Here is a 17,517-nt window from a genome sequence, read left to right on the forward strand (position 1 = left end):
GAGGATCTCCAACAACATGGAATGTTGAGCAGAGCAAGTTTCTGCTCCTGCTCAGGGATTCCCAGTCCCTGGAGGGTGACAAGAGGGTGGCATGACAGGACTGAACAAAGCAAAGTGATGCTTCCACATTTACTTCTGCACTCAGCATATTCTATGACTTTCCTGCTGGGGTGAGCAGGTACAAAAGTTAAGCAATCCTGGTGGCCTGTTGCCTGAAATTACCATAATCGAAATCTGGGGGGCATGTAGGAGCCTATAGGGGAGCATGGGAAGGACCTGCTCCACCCACCCTAAACCAAGATGTATGCACATTAACCCCAGATTCCCACCTGATGCTGCTGTGACCCTTCTGAGTCACTTTCTTTCAGTCGTGTCCGTTCCTCCATTACTCACCTGAGGCTATTCTTCTCAGGGCCATTAGTGATCTCTATATTGCTAAATCTAATGATCAACTATAAGTCCTCATATTAATTGACTGATTGGCAACTTGTCATTCCATTGGTCACCTTCTCCTTGAAACACTTTTGTTTCTTGGCTTCCAGTATGCTGCTCTTCTAGCTTTCCTTCTGTCTTGCTGGCTGCTGTGTCTCAGTCTCCTCTGCCTACCGGTTCTTCCTCCTCTTCTCAATCTTTTAACATTAAAGAGTCCCGAAGACCAGTCCTTAGATCTCTTTCATTTAAGCAACATACATTCATCTCAAACAATACAAATGTGAACTCCTGACTCCCCTTCTCCCACCATCACCCAGTAACACCAAACCTACTCCAATGTCAGTATTTCCCACATCAATTAATGGCAACTTCGTCCTGCCGGTTGTTCAGGGCAAAAACTTTGGTGCCATCCTTGACATTTTTTTTCTCTAATTGTCCACATCCAATCTATCAGTAAATCCTATTGTCTCTACCTTGAAAATGAACCCAGAGTCTAAATGCCTGTAATCTCCTCTGCTGCTGTAATTACTGAAGTAACCTTAAAACTAAATCTCCCTGCTTCTACTCTAATCTATACCCCCAATGCTCTATTTTTAGCACCATGACCTAAGTGATCCTTTTAAGATATAAGTCAGATCTAAGCAGACTCCCTAATAGCCCCCAATTTACTCAAAGTAAGAGCTAGCTTCCTTGCTGGCTTCCTACCAGGCCTTATACCATGTGGCCCCTTACCACTCTGGAGTCATCCTCTACCACTTTCTCCCTTTATTCCTTTATTACTCTGCTTTAGGTTCACTGGCTTCCTTGTTCCTTCTGACAGACTGGGCAATCGCCAACCTCCAGGCATCTGCATTAGCTATAATTTCTGGCCAGAATGCTCTTCCTCATTTACCCATGTGGCTTACTCTCTTATCACCCTCAAGTCCTTGCTGACATGTTGATTTCCTAGTGAGACCTGCCCTGAGCTTCTTATTTAAAACTATACTCCCATTCAAGTCTTCTCTAATCCCATTACCCTTATTTTTTACATATATCTGGTCACCTTCTATATACTATGTTTTTAATTTATACTTCTTTTCTCTTCCTCCCAGGCATGCTCCCATCGTAAGCTCCTTGAGAGAGCAGATTTTTTTTCCCTCTTATGTTCACTGCTGTATTCCTGGTGCCTATAAAAGTGCCTGGCATATAATAGGTGCTCAATATTTATTGAAGGAATGAAGAATGGGTGAATGAATGCCATTCATTCTCCAGCTTGGCAACCTCATTCTGATCCCTTAAATATTTTACTGTGTTTTTTTTTAAATTATTATACAGGAGTTTTTCCAGTGAGTCACTATTCTCTGACACAGCATGCTGTTGTTTGACACCATGCCTCTGTTCGTGTTGTCCTCTCAGGCTGGGGACGCCTCTCTACTCCCTACCTCCTTCCCAACTAACGCCTACTCATCCTTTGGAACTCAACCTACATATCATCTCTTCTAGGAAACTTTCCATGAACATCCCCCAAAACTAGATTAAGTGCCCTCCTATGTACTTTCATCTTATTGCTTCTAATGACTTTTTATATGACTGTCTATCCCAGAGTTCATGAGCTTTATGAGACAAGGCCTGTGTATTGTTCACTGTTGTCTCTGTAGTGCCTGGCACAGTGCTCGACACACAGCAAGTACTTGAATATTTGAATTGTTGAATGCAAGACTCAGCCCAAAGTTGTTTTTATTTTGACCCTTTTAGGGATCTCTTCATCAACTAGTCTTCATTCTAGGCAGCATTCGTTCCATGCAAATGAAAGGCAATGGAGGTTGGAACAGGCAACAGGACTAGAGTGGGCTCTCAGGTGGGTTACCCTTAAAGATCTCAATAACAACAGGGAAAAGACAGGGAGATTCTATCATCTGGTTTTGACATCTGTCACATTAGCTGTGTGCTTTTGGTAAGCGTTCCTAAAGGAAGGTGCACCATGGCACTCTAAAGGACCTTCCCTGCAGGTTGTGAGCATCTACTGTATAGAAGTCATCAATGAATTTTGCCTGTGGGCCAAAAATGCATTAGATTCCTGGCCACTGTTTCTTATACTATCGTCATGTCTATGTTGATCCTCTGAACCCAAAACACAATGGGACAATAGAATTCAAGCCTGACCTTCACCTTCAGTGCACCTAAAACAAGGGCCTTTCTTCTCTGTTCAAGTCCCTTTGTCCACATTCTAGGGTGGGGCTGGGAGGATTCATGTGGAATGCTGACCCATCTGAAATAAAATGTGATTTAAGCTTCTATACCACATAAGAAGTACTTTTTAGGTCCTTTACTCTCTCTATCATATACTACACTGAAAATGAGGAGGCACAAACAGGTGGCTCTTTGCTTAAAGGTACAAAGTATATTTGGAGAATGCCCTGCTTCACCTGCATGTTAATGGAAATGGCAATGAAAGCCTTTTTCAGGGGGATGCAGAGGTTCAGGAACCTATGAACTCCTTTTTCTTATAATGGGTATTCTTGCATAAACCAGTGCCTTCTGCTGAGGTGAGTTGAGACCTGGGATAGATTTCCTGGTTGAGTGGCACAAGTCATTTGAGGACAGAGTTTGGAACATTTGTAGGAGTGGCACAGGACCCAGGATTGGCTGGACTGAAGGGAGTGTTGCTAGAGCAGATTATTTAGGCACTGGGGGGCATCAGAGAAGATCAGGCCTTCCTCCTCAGTAGAAGGAGGCTGAGCCTCAGGGTCCTCTGTTGTCTTCTCTGTTGTAGCTCCCCACACATGATATTTGGTGACAGTTGGACTCTTCTCAATGTTTTTTGTCCTGTCCTGGGTCACTGTCTCAGCCTTAGAAAGGAGAATGGATTCCTCATGCCTTCGATCTTTCATTTCAGGGTTAATCCAGTGCAGAAACAGCTTCATCTTGTTATCCAAGCTAACTTCTGGAGCTTCTGGAAGGATGATGCTCTTGTAAGTATGGACTCCCCTTACCAGACCCCGCAACTCTTATTCCTAGAAAGTGTGGCCCTGCAGATTTTGACCCTGCAAATTTTGCCCTGTAAAACATGGCCCTGAACCATTTGACCCTGAAAACTTTGAATCTGAAAAATATTTACCCCTTCAAATACTGTACTTGCAAAATTTCGGCCCAGCAATTAATGGCCCAGTAAGTTGGCCCTTAAGCTCTGGGCACTCCAGGTTTGGCATTCTCAGAAATCCTTGTTTGGATGAGGTTATTCAGCTTACTCTAACAGCTTTGCAAATTATTCTTATCTGGTCTTTTGCCCCCAAGTAATCCTGGAGGATGCTCTTACAACTCAAGGTTAGGGAGAAGCTGGTGAAGGAGCAATAGCCAGTACTGAGAAGATGAAAATGGGACTCCGCAGATCCAGACAGATCCTTGCTAGTCCCTGCTCAAGGCAACCATCTTAGCTAAACTAAAGTTTTACCTGAGAAAGATCCTGGAGATATATTTGGCAAATTGTGAGCTCTGGAGTTCTGCTTAGATGTGCCCCTGTTCGCCCCTGAACCTCGGCAGAAAGGGTGCTCTCTCTGGCTGGGGAGAGCTCCAATGCTGTCCAGATACCCCCTTCTCTATGATTCCCAGCTGCTTTGAACATCATCGAATGTCACTGGGTTGTCTGTTTTCTCTGCCGAAGTAGGGACTTGTCCTCACTTTTGCAAAGACCTGGTCTAAGAGGTTCAGGGCCCTCCAGGCTGGGTTGTTGACTCCAGCCTCCAGCTGAACAGAAAGTACCTGGGCCTCTGTTATACCCCCACTGGGTGTGAGATCCCAGAATCCCAGTGGGCATGGGGTACTGCTCAGGAACTAGATCACTTGTAGCTCTGCTGCACTGTCTTTGGTTCAGCTGCAAGCTGTTCTTTCAGGCCAACCCATTCTGGATCTGGGGCACATGGGATGCCTGGTGGGATATGGAGTTTCTGGAGCAAGGTTTTCCCTTGGTTTAGCAATCTTTAGACTCCTAAAGGATCCCTGAGTGGAGATTCTTTGGGATGGTCAAAATTTGTTCCCTGAATTCCCTTGTCTTTATGGGACTTCCCAAATGTATCTCGAGGAATTTATTTTTCAGGTAAAAATTTAGTTTGGCCAAGATGGGTGCCTTGAATGATTAGGGCCTGTGAGGATCTGTCTGCCTCTCTAGTGGTACCATCTCCATCAGCTTGTATTTTAGCCCAGAACACTTGTACATTATCTACACAAGCCTCATTGGTGTTTTGAAAGCATGGCCCAGGACTTACACTTTGCTGTTCGGATGAGACTGAGTCAGAGGCTCTGATGGGCTCAATCTGTGATTGTGGATTCATGAATGAGTGCCTGGACCACAGCCCTGGAAAGAGCCACATAATAGAGAGCAGGCAGCCCTGACAGAAAGGCCAAAATTGTCTCAAGTTTCTCAGTGGCTTCCTGGTACAGGGTCTGAGGAGCTCAGGATCATCAGTAACAGCATCTCGTAAGGCCTGTTGCTGCTGGTCAAGGGCTCTCAATATTCAGAGTGTCCCTTCCTGATCTGTGTAGGGGCTGATATGTGTCACTTCCAGGTCCAGGTGTTTGCTTCTCAGAGGACAGGGGCACCAAGTTGCTGCCCAGGCCTTTGGAATACTGCAGACCCAGTGACTTGTAGTCCCAACAATGGCAGATGTGGGCAGGGACAATGCCCTAGCAGATCTTCCCATATTTGTAATCTATGTGGCTCTGCAACATGACCTTGGCCTGAGGAAACAATTGCAGACTGGCCCTCCTGCCACAGTGGATTAGAGCAGGCCACTATTCCCACTGGCCTCTGGTGCTGCATGTTGGGAAGACCCACATAGGTCAGGGTTGTGCTGCTCCAGGGCAGGGATTATTGGTCATCAGGTCACAGGAGGAACTGGATAGACTGCTGGATCTTTTGGATCAGGTCCCAGCAATGGCAAATCAACCCTCTGTTTCAATTGCTCCTGGAGGTAGAATTCCAGCAGCCTCTGGGCATGGTCTAGGAGAATGCTACCTCCCTCTTGAGGACTAAAATGGACTTCACCAATCAAAGAGGGTCCTGGATCTAGTGGGAAAGGCTGCAACATGTCTCAGGACTTACATTGTTTATTTCCTGGATCTACAGAGGTCTCTGGACAACAGCTGGCAAACTCCACTGAAGCTGGAGCTGCCTCTACAGCAGGTGCCACTCCAAGGCTTTCACTTAGCCGAAGTCAGATACAGGACATTGATCTGGGTTTGTCCATGGTCAGATGGAGAATGTGGGGGGAAAGAAGGGGAAGGATGGGGGATTTTAATTAGTACAGAGGTGAAGGAGAAATCATTGAAGAGGAAAGGCCAAGGGCTCCCCTGTTTTGGAGATCTCTAAAGGCAGACCAGGGATCTCTAAAGGCAGACAGTAATGTGCAGAAAAGAGAAACCACAGTAAGGTAGCTATGCGATGTGGTACACTGAGGCCTCAGTGCATCCCCCAGGCAATGGACAGAGGCCACTTAGAAGTTGAAAGAGGGGAGAGGGTGGAGCTAGAGCCATGGGAGTTGGGATTTGTTCAGAGTAATTTTTCTGCTCTGAGTCCATAGGAGATCTTTCAAAAACCCTGAAAGTTTAGGTGGACCAGCTAGCCTCCCATGAGTCAAGGAGATGGAAGCTCATCTGTTCGACAGAAGCCTTAGAGATAGCGTTCAGGGTGAAAGAAATGGCTGTTTGTCTGTTTTCCATCCTTTGGAAAATTAGAAGTGGTGTGGTATAAGCTGCCACAGGAACTCCTCCACAGATCTTGGGAGACCTCAAATGTGGGAATATGTGAAACAATATCCTTTTCCTTTTTTTTTTTTTTTTTTTGGAGACAGAGTCTCGCTCTGTCACCCAGGCTGGAATGTAGTGGCCCGATCTCGACTCAGTGCAAGCTCCGCCTCCCGGGTTCACGCCATTCTCCTGCCTCAGCCTCCTGAGTAGCTGGGACTACAGGCGCCCACCACCTCGCCCGGCTAATTTCTTTTTGTATATTTAGTAGAGATGGGGTTTCACTGTGTTAGTGAGAATGGTCTCAATCTCCTGACCTCGTGATCTGCCTGCCTTGGCCTCCCAAAGTGCTGGGATTACAGGTGTGAACCACCTTGCCTGGCCAACAATATCCTTGTACTTGGAGATTCCTCAGGACTTTTTGGACATTGCAATAGCATTTGAAAGGAATGTAGGGTCATAGGGTGTTGTTTGAGGTTTAGGAGCTCTGGGTTCAGGGAAAGAAAGGCAATCTAGTATTCAAGGGCTGCTGACCTTAGTTCTCCAGGACAAATTTGGAGTTGTTTTTCTTCCTCTCCTGCTGGCTCAGAGGAATTCCAGGCCTCTCAAAGTTTGAAGACAGAGATCCCATGACCTGGGACACAGCTGGGACTTGCGATCTCTGTCCTCGCTGAAAGTGATCAGCCCAGGAATCTTGGACGCTGTCTGCACCAGCTGACTGGGCAGCTGACTGGGTTAAAGTTTTCTGATCCATTAATTGTGACAGTGTTGGAGTTACAGATGCCAGTGAAAGCTCTTTGGATTTCGGGGAACCCAGATCCTGACTATGCTCAAAAGACACATTAGACGTAGACAAAGCCCCTAGGCAAGAGGAGCCCTGTGATGGCCCCTGTGAAGTCAGGGAGATATGGTTGTTCTCACCCGCCAGCAATTGCTGAATCTCCAGAGCCATAACATTGCAAATTTGGCAGCAGGGATCTGCACACAGAATTCGCCGCACACTTCCTTCCTGAGGAAGCCAGCCCTGGCTGGGAAGAGAAACATGACAAACATTAATGATGGAGTGACCTCTGCCTTCTCAGAAAAGTGTGGGCTGGGGTTGGCATTGTCCTTTCCCAGTCCTGAAAATCCTGGGGCCTACACTGTCTTGTTGTCTACCTCTCTGCTTTTCTTTCTAAGAAAATGCCATTTGGAGGCCGGACACAGTGGCTTACGCCTGTAATCCTAGCACTTTGGGAGGCTGAGGCGGGTGAATCACCTGAGGTCAGGAGTTCGAGATCAGCCTGGTCAACATTGTGAAACCCTGTCTGTACTAAAAATACAAAAATTAGCCAGGCATGGTCGTGCATGCCTGTAGTCCCTGCTACTCAGGAGGCGGAGGTAGCAGAATCGCTGGAACCCGGGAGACAGAGCTTGCAGTGAGCTGAGAATGTGCCATTGTACTCCAGCCTGGGCAACAAGAGTGAAACTCTGTCTCAGAAAAAAGAAAAAAGAAAATAAAAAGAAAAAGCCATTCGGCAAGGTGGGCTGGGCTGACAGTCTGGAGCTTGTTGGGCAAGGCTTCAGACAACCCATGGGATGGCATGGCCCTCAGAGAAGGCTGGGAGCTGCGGTCAGTTCTCTGTTGACCGTGTTGAAAAGCTGAACTGGGAGAATGGAGCCAGGTGGTTAGCTGATGGGGCATCACCAGTTAGAACATAGATCAGTCTCATTTGAAGCTAAGAAACCCAAAGCCTGGTATTTGGGCTTGAAGTTCATATAGAACCTCTGTGTTCTGAAGGCTATTTGGTGTCCCTGCTGATATACCCAACGTCTTTTGGGACTCAATCCTGTTCTCTAGAAATCTTAAGAAATGGTTAAGATGATAGGCTGCCATCTGAGGGCTATCTCTGTACTGACAGAGCCAGTGGAGGTAATGTCAGCAGAGTCCAGTCAGACTCAGAGGAGAGAGAATAAAGAATAAGACAGGATGACTTCTTTATGCAAAATCCATTCCTCTTGACTGAACAGCTTGTCTCATGGCTGAATGCAACCCCGTATAGAGTCTTTTATGAATTATACACTAGTACCAGCCTGAATTCTAGAACTACTGTGACCTAGCCCAAAGCAGAATTGGGTGACCTTCCCTCTTGAGATGTCTGGCCCAGCCCCCGTGACCTGGCAACTCTATCAACTAGCGAACCAGCCTCCACTGTGTATGTCTCCCTCCCATCCATTATCCCTCTTCTTTTTTTTTTTTTTTTAAGTAAATATGATTTTTTTTATTTTTATTTTACTTTAAGTTCTGGAATACATGTGCAGAGCATGCAGGTTTGTTACACAGGTATACATATGCCATGGTGGTTTGCTGCACCTATCAACCATCTAAGAAAGATGCAACGTTAACCTTAATTGCCTACATTAGGTTAAGACAATGCCTAGAACATAATCAGCTCCCAGTAAATGTTTGTTCCGGTATTAAAATTTAAGAGAATCTTTCAGTTTTAAAACCTGAGAGTCTTTTAGTAACTTAACAGGAATTCAACTGAAGCCAGTGAGAAAATGGAACCTTCTAAGGTCGTGAAAAAAATAACCAGAACATGTAAAAGAGTATCCTCAAAAGATATGTTCTATTCAATTAAGATAATATAGATTTATAATGATTCCATCCAGGATACATCATTGAGAATAGTACTTCAATATTATTATTCCTGGTTAACACTAATAATTTCTGTTACTATATTTTCTGTATAAATGAGAAAATATACCATTATTAATATCATAAACGTACTCCATAGTCTCTGAGAATTTTTAAAGTTAGTATCATTTTTGTCCATTTATGCGTCCTTACTTATGTCAGTCACTCCTGTTTTTATATCTTGAAGCCACAAAGCTCATCACTATCAATTAGTTGGTGTCAGTGATGGCAAATTAAGGGCTAAAATTGTCAATGTCTACCTGTAAACTTCAAATAAATTCAAAAATATTAAAATGACCACCAGGGTCACTTTTTTTTTCTTTTTTTATTATACTTTAAGTTCTAGGGTACATGTGCATAACGTGCAGGTTTGTTACATATGTATACTTGTGCCATGTTGGTGTGCTGCACCCATCAACTCGTCAGCACCCATCAATTCATCATTTATATCATGTATAACTCCCAATGGAATCCCTCCCACCTCCCCCCTCCCCATGATAGGCCCCAGTGTGTGATGTTCCCCTACCCGAGTCCAAGTGATCTCATTGTTCAGTTCCCACCTATGAGTGAGAACATGCGGTGTTTTGTTTTCTGTTCTTGTGATAGTTTGCTAAGAATGATGGTTTCCAGCTGCATCCATGTCCCTACAAAAGACACAAACTCATCCTTTTTTATGGCTGCATAGTATTCCATGGTGTATATGTGCCACATTTTCTTAATCCAGTCTGTCACTCATGGACATTTGGGTTGATTCCAAGTCTTTGCTATTGTGAATAGTGCCGCAATAAACATACGTGTGCATGTGTCTTTGTAGTAGAATAATTTATAATCCTTTGGGTATATACCCAGTAGTGGGATGGCTGGGTCATATGGTACATCTAGTTCTAGATCCTTGAGGAATCGCCATACTGTTTTCCATAATGGTTGAACTAGTTTACAATCCCACCAACAGTGTAAAAGTGTTCCTATTTCTCCACATCCTCTCCAACACCTGTTGTTTCCTGACTTCTTAATGATTGCCATTCTAACTGGTGTGAGATGGTATCTCATTGTGGTTTTGATTTGCATTTCTCTGATGGCCAGTGATGACGAGCATTTTTTCATGTGTCTGTTGGCTGTATGGATGTCTTCTTTTGAGAAATGTCTGTTCATATCCTTTCCCCACTTTTTGATGGGGTTGTTTGTTTTTTTCTTGTATATTTGTTTGAGTTCTTGGTAGATTCTGGATATTAGCCTTTGTCAGATGAGTAGGTTGCAAAAATTTTCTCCCATTCTGTAGGTTGCCTGTTCACTCTGATGGTAGTTTCTTTGGCTGTGCAAAAGCTCTTTAGTTTAATTAGATCCCATGTGTCAATTTTGGCTTTTGCTGCCATTGCTTTGGTGGTTTTAGACATGAAGTCCTTGCCCATGCCTATATCCTGAATGGTACTACCTAGATTTTCTTCTAGGGTTTTATGGTATTAGGTCTAACATTTAAGTCTCTAATCCATCTTGAATTAATTTTCGTATAGGGGTAAGGAAAGGATCCAGTTTCAGCTTTCTACTTATGGCTAGCCAATTTTCCCAGCACCATTTATTAAATAGGGAATCCTTTCCCCATTTCTTGTTTCTCTCAGGTTTGTCAAAGATCAGATGGCTGTAGATGTGTGGTATTATTTCTGAGGACTCTGTTCTGTTCCATTGGTCTATATCTCTGTTGTGGTACCAGTACCATGCTGTTTTGGTTACTGTAGCCTTGTATATAGTTTGAAGTCAGGTAGCGTGACGCCTCCAGCTTTGTCCTTTTGACTTAGGATTGTCTTGGCAATGCGGGCTCTTTTTTGGTTCCATATGAACTTTAAAGCCGTTTTTTTTCAATTCTGTGAAGAAAGTCATTGGTAGCTTGATGGGGATGGCATTGAATCTATAAATCCCTTGGGCAGTATGGCCATTTTCACGATATTGATTCTTCCTATCCATGAGCATGGAATGTTCTTCCATTTGTTTGTGTCCTCTTTGATTTCACTGAGCAGTGTTTGTAGTTCTCCTTGAAGAGGTCCTTTACATCCCTTGTAAGCTGGATTCCTAGGTATTTGATTCTCTTTGAAGCAATTGTGAATGGAAGTTCATTCCTGATTTGGCTCTCTGCTTGTCTGTTACTGGTGTATAAGAATGCTTGTGATTTTTGCACATTAATTTTGTATCCTGAGACTTTGCTGAAGTTGCTTATCAGCTTAAGCAGATTTTGGGCTGAGACTATGGGGTTTTCTAAATATACAATCATGTCATCTGCAAACAGGGACAATTTGACTTCTTCTTTTCCTAACTGGATACCCTTGATTCTTTCTCTTGCCTGATTGCCCTAGCCAGAACTTCCAACACTATGTTGAATAGGAGTGGTGAGAGAGGGCATCCCTGTCTTGTGCCAGTTTTCAAAGGGAATTTTTCCAGTTTTTGCCCATTCAGTATGATATTAGCTGTGGGTTTGTCATAAATAGCTCTTATTATTTTGAGGTACGTTCCATCAATACCGAATTTATTGAGCGTTTTTAGCATGAAGGGCTGTTGAATTTTGTCAAAGGCCTTTTCTGCATCTATTGAGATAATCATGTGGTTCTTGTCTTTGGTTCTGTTTATATGCTAGATTACGTTTATTGATTTGCGAATGTTGAACCAGCCTTGCATCCCAGGGATGAAGCCCACTTGATCATGGTGGATAGCTTTTTGATGTGCTGCTGAATCCAGTTTGCCAGTATTTTATTGAGGATTTTTGCATCGATGTTCATCAGGGATATTGGTCTAAAATTCTCTTTTTTTGTTGTGTCTCTGCCAGGCTTTGGTATGAGGATGATGTTGGCCTCATAAAATGAGTTAGGGAGGATTCCCTCTTTTTCTATTGATTGGAATAGTTTCAGAAGGAATGGTACCAGCTCCTCCTTGTACCTCTGGTAGAATTCAGCTGTGAATCCATCTGGTCCTGGACTTTTTTTGGTGGGTAGGCTATTAATTGTTGCCTCAATTTCAGAGCCTGCTATTGGTCTATTCAGGGATTCAACTTCTTCCTGGTTTAGTCTTGGGAGAGTGTAAGTGTCCAGGAAATTATCCATTTCTTCTAGATTTTCTAGTTGATTTGCGTAGAGGTGTTTATAGTATTCTCTGATGGTAGTTTGTATTTCTGTGGGGTCGGTGGTGATATCCCCTTTATCCTTTTTTATTGCGTCTATTTGATTCCTCTCTCTTTTCTTCTTTATTAGTCTTGCTAGCGGTCTGTCAATTTTGTTGATCTTTTCAAAAAACCAACTCCTGGATTCATTGATTTTTGGAGGGTTTTTTGTGTCTCTATCTCCTTCAGTTCTGCTCTGATCTTAGTTATTTCTTGCCTTCTGCTAGCTTTTGAATGTGTTTGTTCTTGCCTCTCTAGTTCTTTTAATTGTGATGTTAGAATGTCAATTTTAGATCTTTCCTGCTTTCTCTTGTGGGCATTTAGTGCTATAAATTTCCCTCTACACACTGCTTTAAATGTGTCCCAGAGATTCTGGTATGTTGTATCTTTGTTCTCATTGGTTTCAAAGAACATCTTTATTTCTGCTTTCATTTCGTTATGTACCCAGTGGTCATTCAGGAGCAGGTTGTTCAGTTTCCATGTAGTTGAGCGGTTTTGATTGAGTTTCTTAGTCCTGAGTTCTAGTTTGATTGCACTGTGGTCTGAGAGACAGTTGTTATAATTCTGTTCTTGTACATTTGCTGAGGAGTGCTTTACTTCCAATTATGTGGTCAATTTTGGAATAAGTGCAATGTGGTGCTGAGAAGAATGTATATTCTGTTGATTTGGGGTGGAGAGTTCTAGAGATGTCTATTAGGTCCGCTTGGTGCAGAGATGAGTTCAATTCCTGGATATCCTTGTTAACTTTCTGTCTCGTTGATCTGTCTAATGTTGACAGTGGAGTGTTGAAGTCTCCCATTATTATTGTATGGGAGTCTGAGTCTCTTTGTAAGTCTCTAAGGACTTGCTTTATGAATCTGGGTGCTCCTGTATTGGGTGCATATATATTTAGGATAGTTAGCTCTTCCTGTTGAATTGATCCCTTTACCATTACGTAATGGCCTTCTTTGTCTCTTTTGATCTTTGTTGGTTTAAAGTCTGTTTTATCAGATACTAGGATTGCAACCCCTGCTTTTTTTTGTTCTCCATTTGCTTGGTAGATCTTCCTCCATCCCTTTATTTTGAGCCTATGTATGTCTCTGCATGTGAGATGGGTCTCCTGAATACAGCAGACTGATGGGTCTTGACTCTTTATCCAGTTTGCCAGTCTGTGTCTTTTAATTGGAGCATTTAGTCCATTTACATTTAAGGTTAATATTGTTATGTGTGAACTTGATCCTGCCATTATGATATTAACTGGTTATTTTGCTCGTTAGTTGATGCAGTTTCTTCCAGCCTCGATGGTCTTTACATTTTGGCATGTTTTTGCAATGGCTGGTACCGGTTGTTCCTTTCCATGTTTAGGGCTTCCTTCAGGGTCTCTTGTAAGGCAGGCCTGGTGGTGACAAAATCTCTAAGCATTTGCTTATCTGTAAAGGATTTTATTTCTCCTTCACTTATGAAACTTAGTTTGGCTGGATATGAAATTCTGGGTTGAAAAGTGTTTTCTTTAAGAACGTTGAATATTGGCCCCCGCTCTCTTCTGGCTTGTAGAGTTTCTGCCGAGAGATCTGCTGTTAGTCTGATGGGCTTCCCTTTGTGGGTAACCCAACCTTTCTCTCTGGCTGCCCTTAAGATTTTTTCCTTCATTTCAACTTTGGTGAATCTGGCAATTATGTGTCTTGGAGTTGCTCTTCTGGAGGAGTATCTTTGTGGCGTTCTCTGTATTTCCTGAATTTGAATGTTGGCCTGCCCTACTAGATTGGGGAAGTTCTCCTGGATGATATCCTGAAGAGTGTTTTCCAACTTGGTTCCATTTTCCCCCTCACTTTCAGGCACCCCAATCAGACATAGATTTGGTCTTTTTACATAATCCCATACTTCTTGCAGGCTTTGTTCATTTCTTTTTCTTCTTTTTTCTTTTGGTTTCTCTTCTCGTTTCATTTCATTCATTTGATCCTCAATTGCTGATACTCTTTCTTCCAGTTGATCCAGTCGGTTACTGAAGCTTGTGCGTTTGTCACGTATTTCTCGTGTCATGGTTTTCATCTCTGTCATTTCGTTTATGACCTTCTCTGCATTAATTAGTCTGTCAATTCTTCCACTCTTTTTTCAAGATTTTTAGTTTCTTTGCGCTGGGTACGTAATTCCTCCTTTAGCTCTGAGAGGTTTGATGGACTGAAGCCTTCTTCTCTCATCTCGTCAAAGTCATTCTCTGACCAGCTTTGATCCGTTGCTGGCGATGGGCTGTGCTCCTTTGCAGGGGGATATGCGCTCTTATTTTTTGAATTTCCAGCTTTTGTGCCCTGCTTTTTCCCCATCTTTGTGGTTTTATCTGTCTCTGGTCTTTGATGATGGTGACGTACTGATGGGGTTTTGGTATAGGTGTCCTTCCTGTTTGATAGTTTTCCTTCTGACAGTCAGGACCCTCAGCTGTAGGTCTGTTGGAGATTGCTTGAGGTCCACTCCAGACCCTGTTTGCCTGGGTATCAGCAGTGGAGGCTGCAGAAGATAGAATATTGTTGAACAGCGAGTGTACCTGTCTGATTCTTACTTTGGAAGCTTCCTCTCAGGGGTGTACTCCACCCTGTGAGGTGTGGGGTGTCAGACTGCCCCTAGTGGGGGATGTCTCCCAATTAGGCTACTCAGGGGTCAGGGACCCACTTGAGCAGGCAGTCTGTCCCTTCTCAGATCTCAACCTCCGTGTTGGGAGATCCACTGCTCTCTTCAAAGCTGTCAGACAGAGTCGTTTGCGTCTGCAGAGGTTCTGCTGCTTTTTTGTTGTTGTTATTTATCTGTGCCCTGTCCCCAGAGGTGGAGTCTACAGAGACAGGCAGGTTTCCTTGAGCTGCTGTGAGCTCCACCCAGTTCGAGCTTCCCAGCGGCTTTGTTTACCTACTTAAGCCTCAGCAATGGCGGGCGCCCCTCCCCCAGCCTCGCTGCTACCTTGCGGTTAGATCGCAGACTGCTGTGTTAGCAATGAGGGAGGCTCCGTGGGCGTGGGACCCTCCCGGCCAGGTGTGGAATATATTCTCCTGGTGTGCCCGTTTGCTTAAAGCGCAGTATTGGGGTGGGAGTTACCCGATTTTCCAGGTGTTGTGTGTCTCAGTTCCCCTGGCTAGGAAAAGGGATTCCCTTCCCCCTTGCGCTTCCCAGGTGAGGCGATGCCTCGCCCTGCTTCAGCTCTCGCTGGTCAGGCTGCAGCAGCTGACCAGCACCAATTGTCCGACACTCCCTAGTGAGATGACCCCAGTACCTCAGTTGAAAATGCAGAAATCACCGATCTTCTGTGTCGCTCGCACTGGGAGTTGGAGACTGGAGCTGTTCCTATTCGGCCATCTTCCCATTATCCCTCTTCTTATCTCTACCCCAAGCCAAGCTGAGAAATGATCACAGACCAGACTAGCAGCTGGGAGACTGCAGAGAACAAGAGATTACCTTTTCATGAGAAAGAGCAGCTTCCACAACTTCTTGGCTTCTTCCTGAGAAGTTCTCCTAGCTGAGGAAACAGAAGATAGTGTTATGTGGAACTGGAGAGGATTCAGGAACATCCTATAAGAAGTTGAAGGCCTTTTAATGAGAGGATATTGAAAACCCCAAGAGTCAGAACACTAAGTCACATCTGTGTACAACTTAACTGTTCACAATGTGTTGTTCTGTACCTCATTTGTTCTTCACCATCACACTGGGAGTGAGGAAGGCTCATCACATGCCCATTTTATGGAGAACAAGACTGAGAGTTGAAGTGAGTTCCACAGGTTTGTAAAACTAGTAAATTACAGAGTTGAGGACTTATGCCCTACTTCTTCCTTCTTTATTCTCAGGAGGATAAGATAGAGAATTTTTAAAATGTCCCTAGGCTCTGATTTTCCACCCAAGGAAGTCTTCCATGAGAAATTGTCCCTAAGGGGGTACTAGAGTCTGCAGTGGTTAGAGCACCTGGCTCTTAGCAGCAGGGGTCATAGTGGGGTCAGGATCCATGGGAACCTCACCCACAGTAGAAGCGAATCAGAGGAGAGACTGGGACTTTACCTCTTGATGTTCTATCTCCAGACTTTTGTTGGACTCTTCGGTGACACTTAAAGACAAAAACATTAGAATGTAAAGCTGCTACACCATTTTTTCCCATATCTAAAATGAAACAAAACTCATAAAGATTTCCCAATCTTTTTCTGTGTTCCAATTTTATATACTCTTCTTTCCTTTCTGTATTCTTTTTCACCCCAAGAGTTTCCTTATTTGCTTATTTCTGACTCCCTTTCAGGCTCTTCCATACTCCATGCCTCCCGCCCTCATTCCTTTCATAAGTTCTGTGGGGACTTTAGGATGAGACGGGAGGAAAAGTGGAACAGATTAAAGGATGGGTGGGTCTAGAAGCCAAAGGAGTTCAGCCATCAAATGGCCCTAAAAAGCCGCCAACCAGAATAATCACCCGAATTGGGAGTTCTTCTGGTATCCAGTGAGGAAACCCCCTTAAAAAAGCAAGGGCTAACAGTAACAAGAGAAAGCTGGGTGATAAAATCTTGTTTGAGGCACATCAATTTAGCCATGGTCATAGTGTTTCCCTACCTGGCAACAGCTCCTGTTAGGTCCCAACCTTAATTTTTGGCGGCTCTTTTTCACTTGCCAAATAATTAATGCAATAATGCAGATGGATCCATAGGTGTATAAGGGATATCCAACATCCCACAAAACAAAGGTAGGGCTCAACATGATCTAAACCTCACTAGCCATCCTTCTCCCTAGTCTTTCACTGTCTTGGAACCTAATACCTCCAGATTCTACACCTCATCATTTCTGCCTCACAGAAGAGGGATCCAAACCACCAGACCACATCACAAAGCCCTCCTGTTCCACAAGGCAGGGATAGCATCACAGACCTTTGTCTGTTTTTGGAGAGGCTTACTGTGGTGATTCAATGTTCAGATGAGGGTGTCTGGTGCTCTGTATGGGCTATAGAGCCTGGGGCAAAAGATACCAAGGTCATGGGCAGCATGTACCTTTTCATGTTCACGCTACTCTCTATACCCTTATGGCTCAGCTTGCTCCTTTGCTACAATGGCCTGACACCTATCCCTATAAAACCGAGTCTATATACACTACATGCCCTATAAGAGAGACAGTGGGTAGATCAGAGGAACTCCATAAACTACATCATCTGTACTGGGAAGATAACAACAACAACAACAACAACAACAACAACAAAAACAGAGGATAGGGCAGGCATCATGTTGTTAAATCTTGGAAACCGATTTTTAATGTCACCAGCAATGATATATGGTCAGTACAGAGAGGTCCAGAAAGAGGGCAGTGTATGACGTGTCAAGGAAAGGACAAAGCTGTTGTTCTTTTAAATAACTTTCTGAGAGTTAAAGAAGGACTCCTCCCAATCTGTGTGGTCCAGCCTGACATGGGTGAGCAGAGATTGTAAGCACTGCCTTTCAAGGAGGCAAATGAATGATGCTCACTTCTGGAGCTCTATACAAGGCTTGATTTTCCAGAATCACCTCTACAGATTTTATAGCATCTAGCCTATTCATGGAGGTGAGTTATTGGCAAAACTTTCGAT

The 17,517-nt window shown here is 43.9% G+C and overlaps 1 protein-coding gene across 1 annotated transcript; it reads right to left on the minus strand.

Moving 5' to 3' along the window:
* Positions 1-2,792: 2,792 nt before the first annotated feature.
* FAM205C (family with sequence similarity 205 member C) lies at positions 2,793-16,712 on the minus strand. The gene is given in 5 exon segments (XM_033238188.1): positions 2,793-3,364; positions 6,685-7,178; positions 15,387-15,447; positions 15,981-16,026; positions 16,518-16,712. Coding segments are annotated over 5 exon segments (1,032 nt in total). The 5' UTR covers positions 16,662-16,712; the 3' UTR covers positions 2,793-3,077.
* Between the last annotated feature and the right edge of the window lie 805 nt (positions 16,713-17,517).

Source organism: Trachypithecus francoisi, unplaced genomic scaffold (genome assembly GCF_009764315.1).
Source record: "Trachypithecus francoisi isolate TF-2019V2 unplaced genomic scaffold, Tfra_2.0 Lachesis_group16, whole genome shotgun sequence".
Taxonomy (NCBI): domain Eukaryota; kingdom Metazoa; phylum Chordata; class Mammalia; order Primates; family Cercopithecidae; genus Trachypithecus; species Trachypithecus francoisi.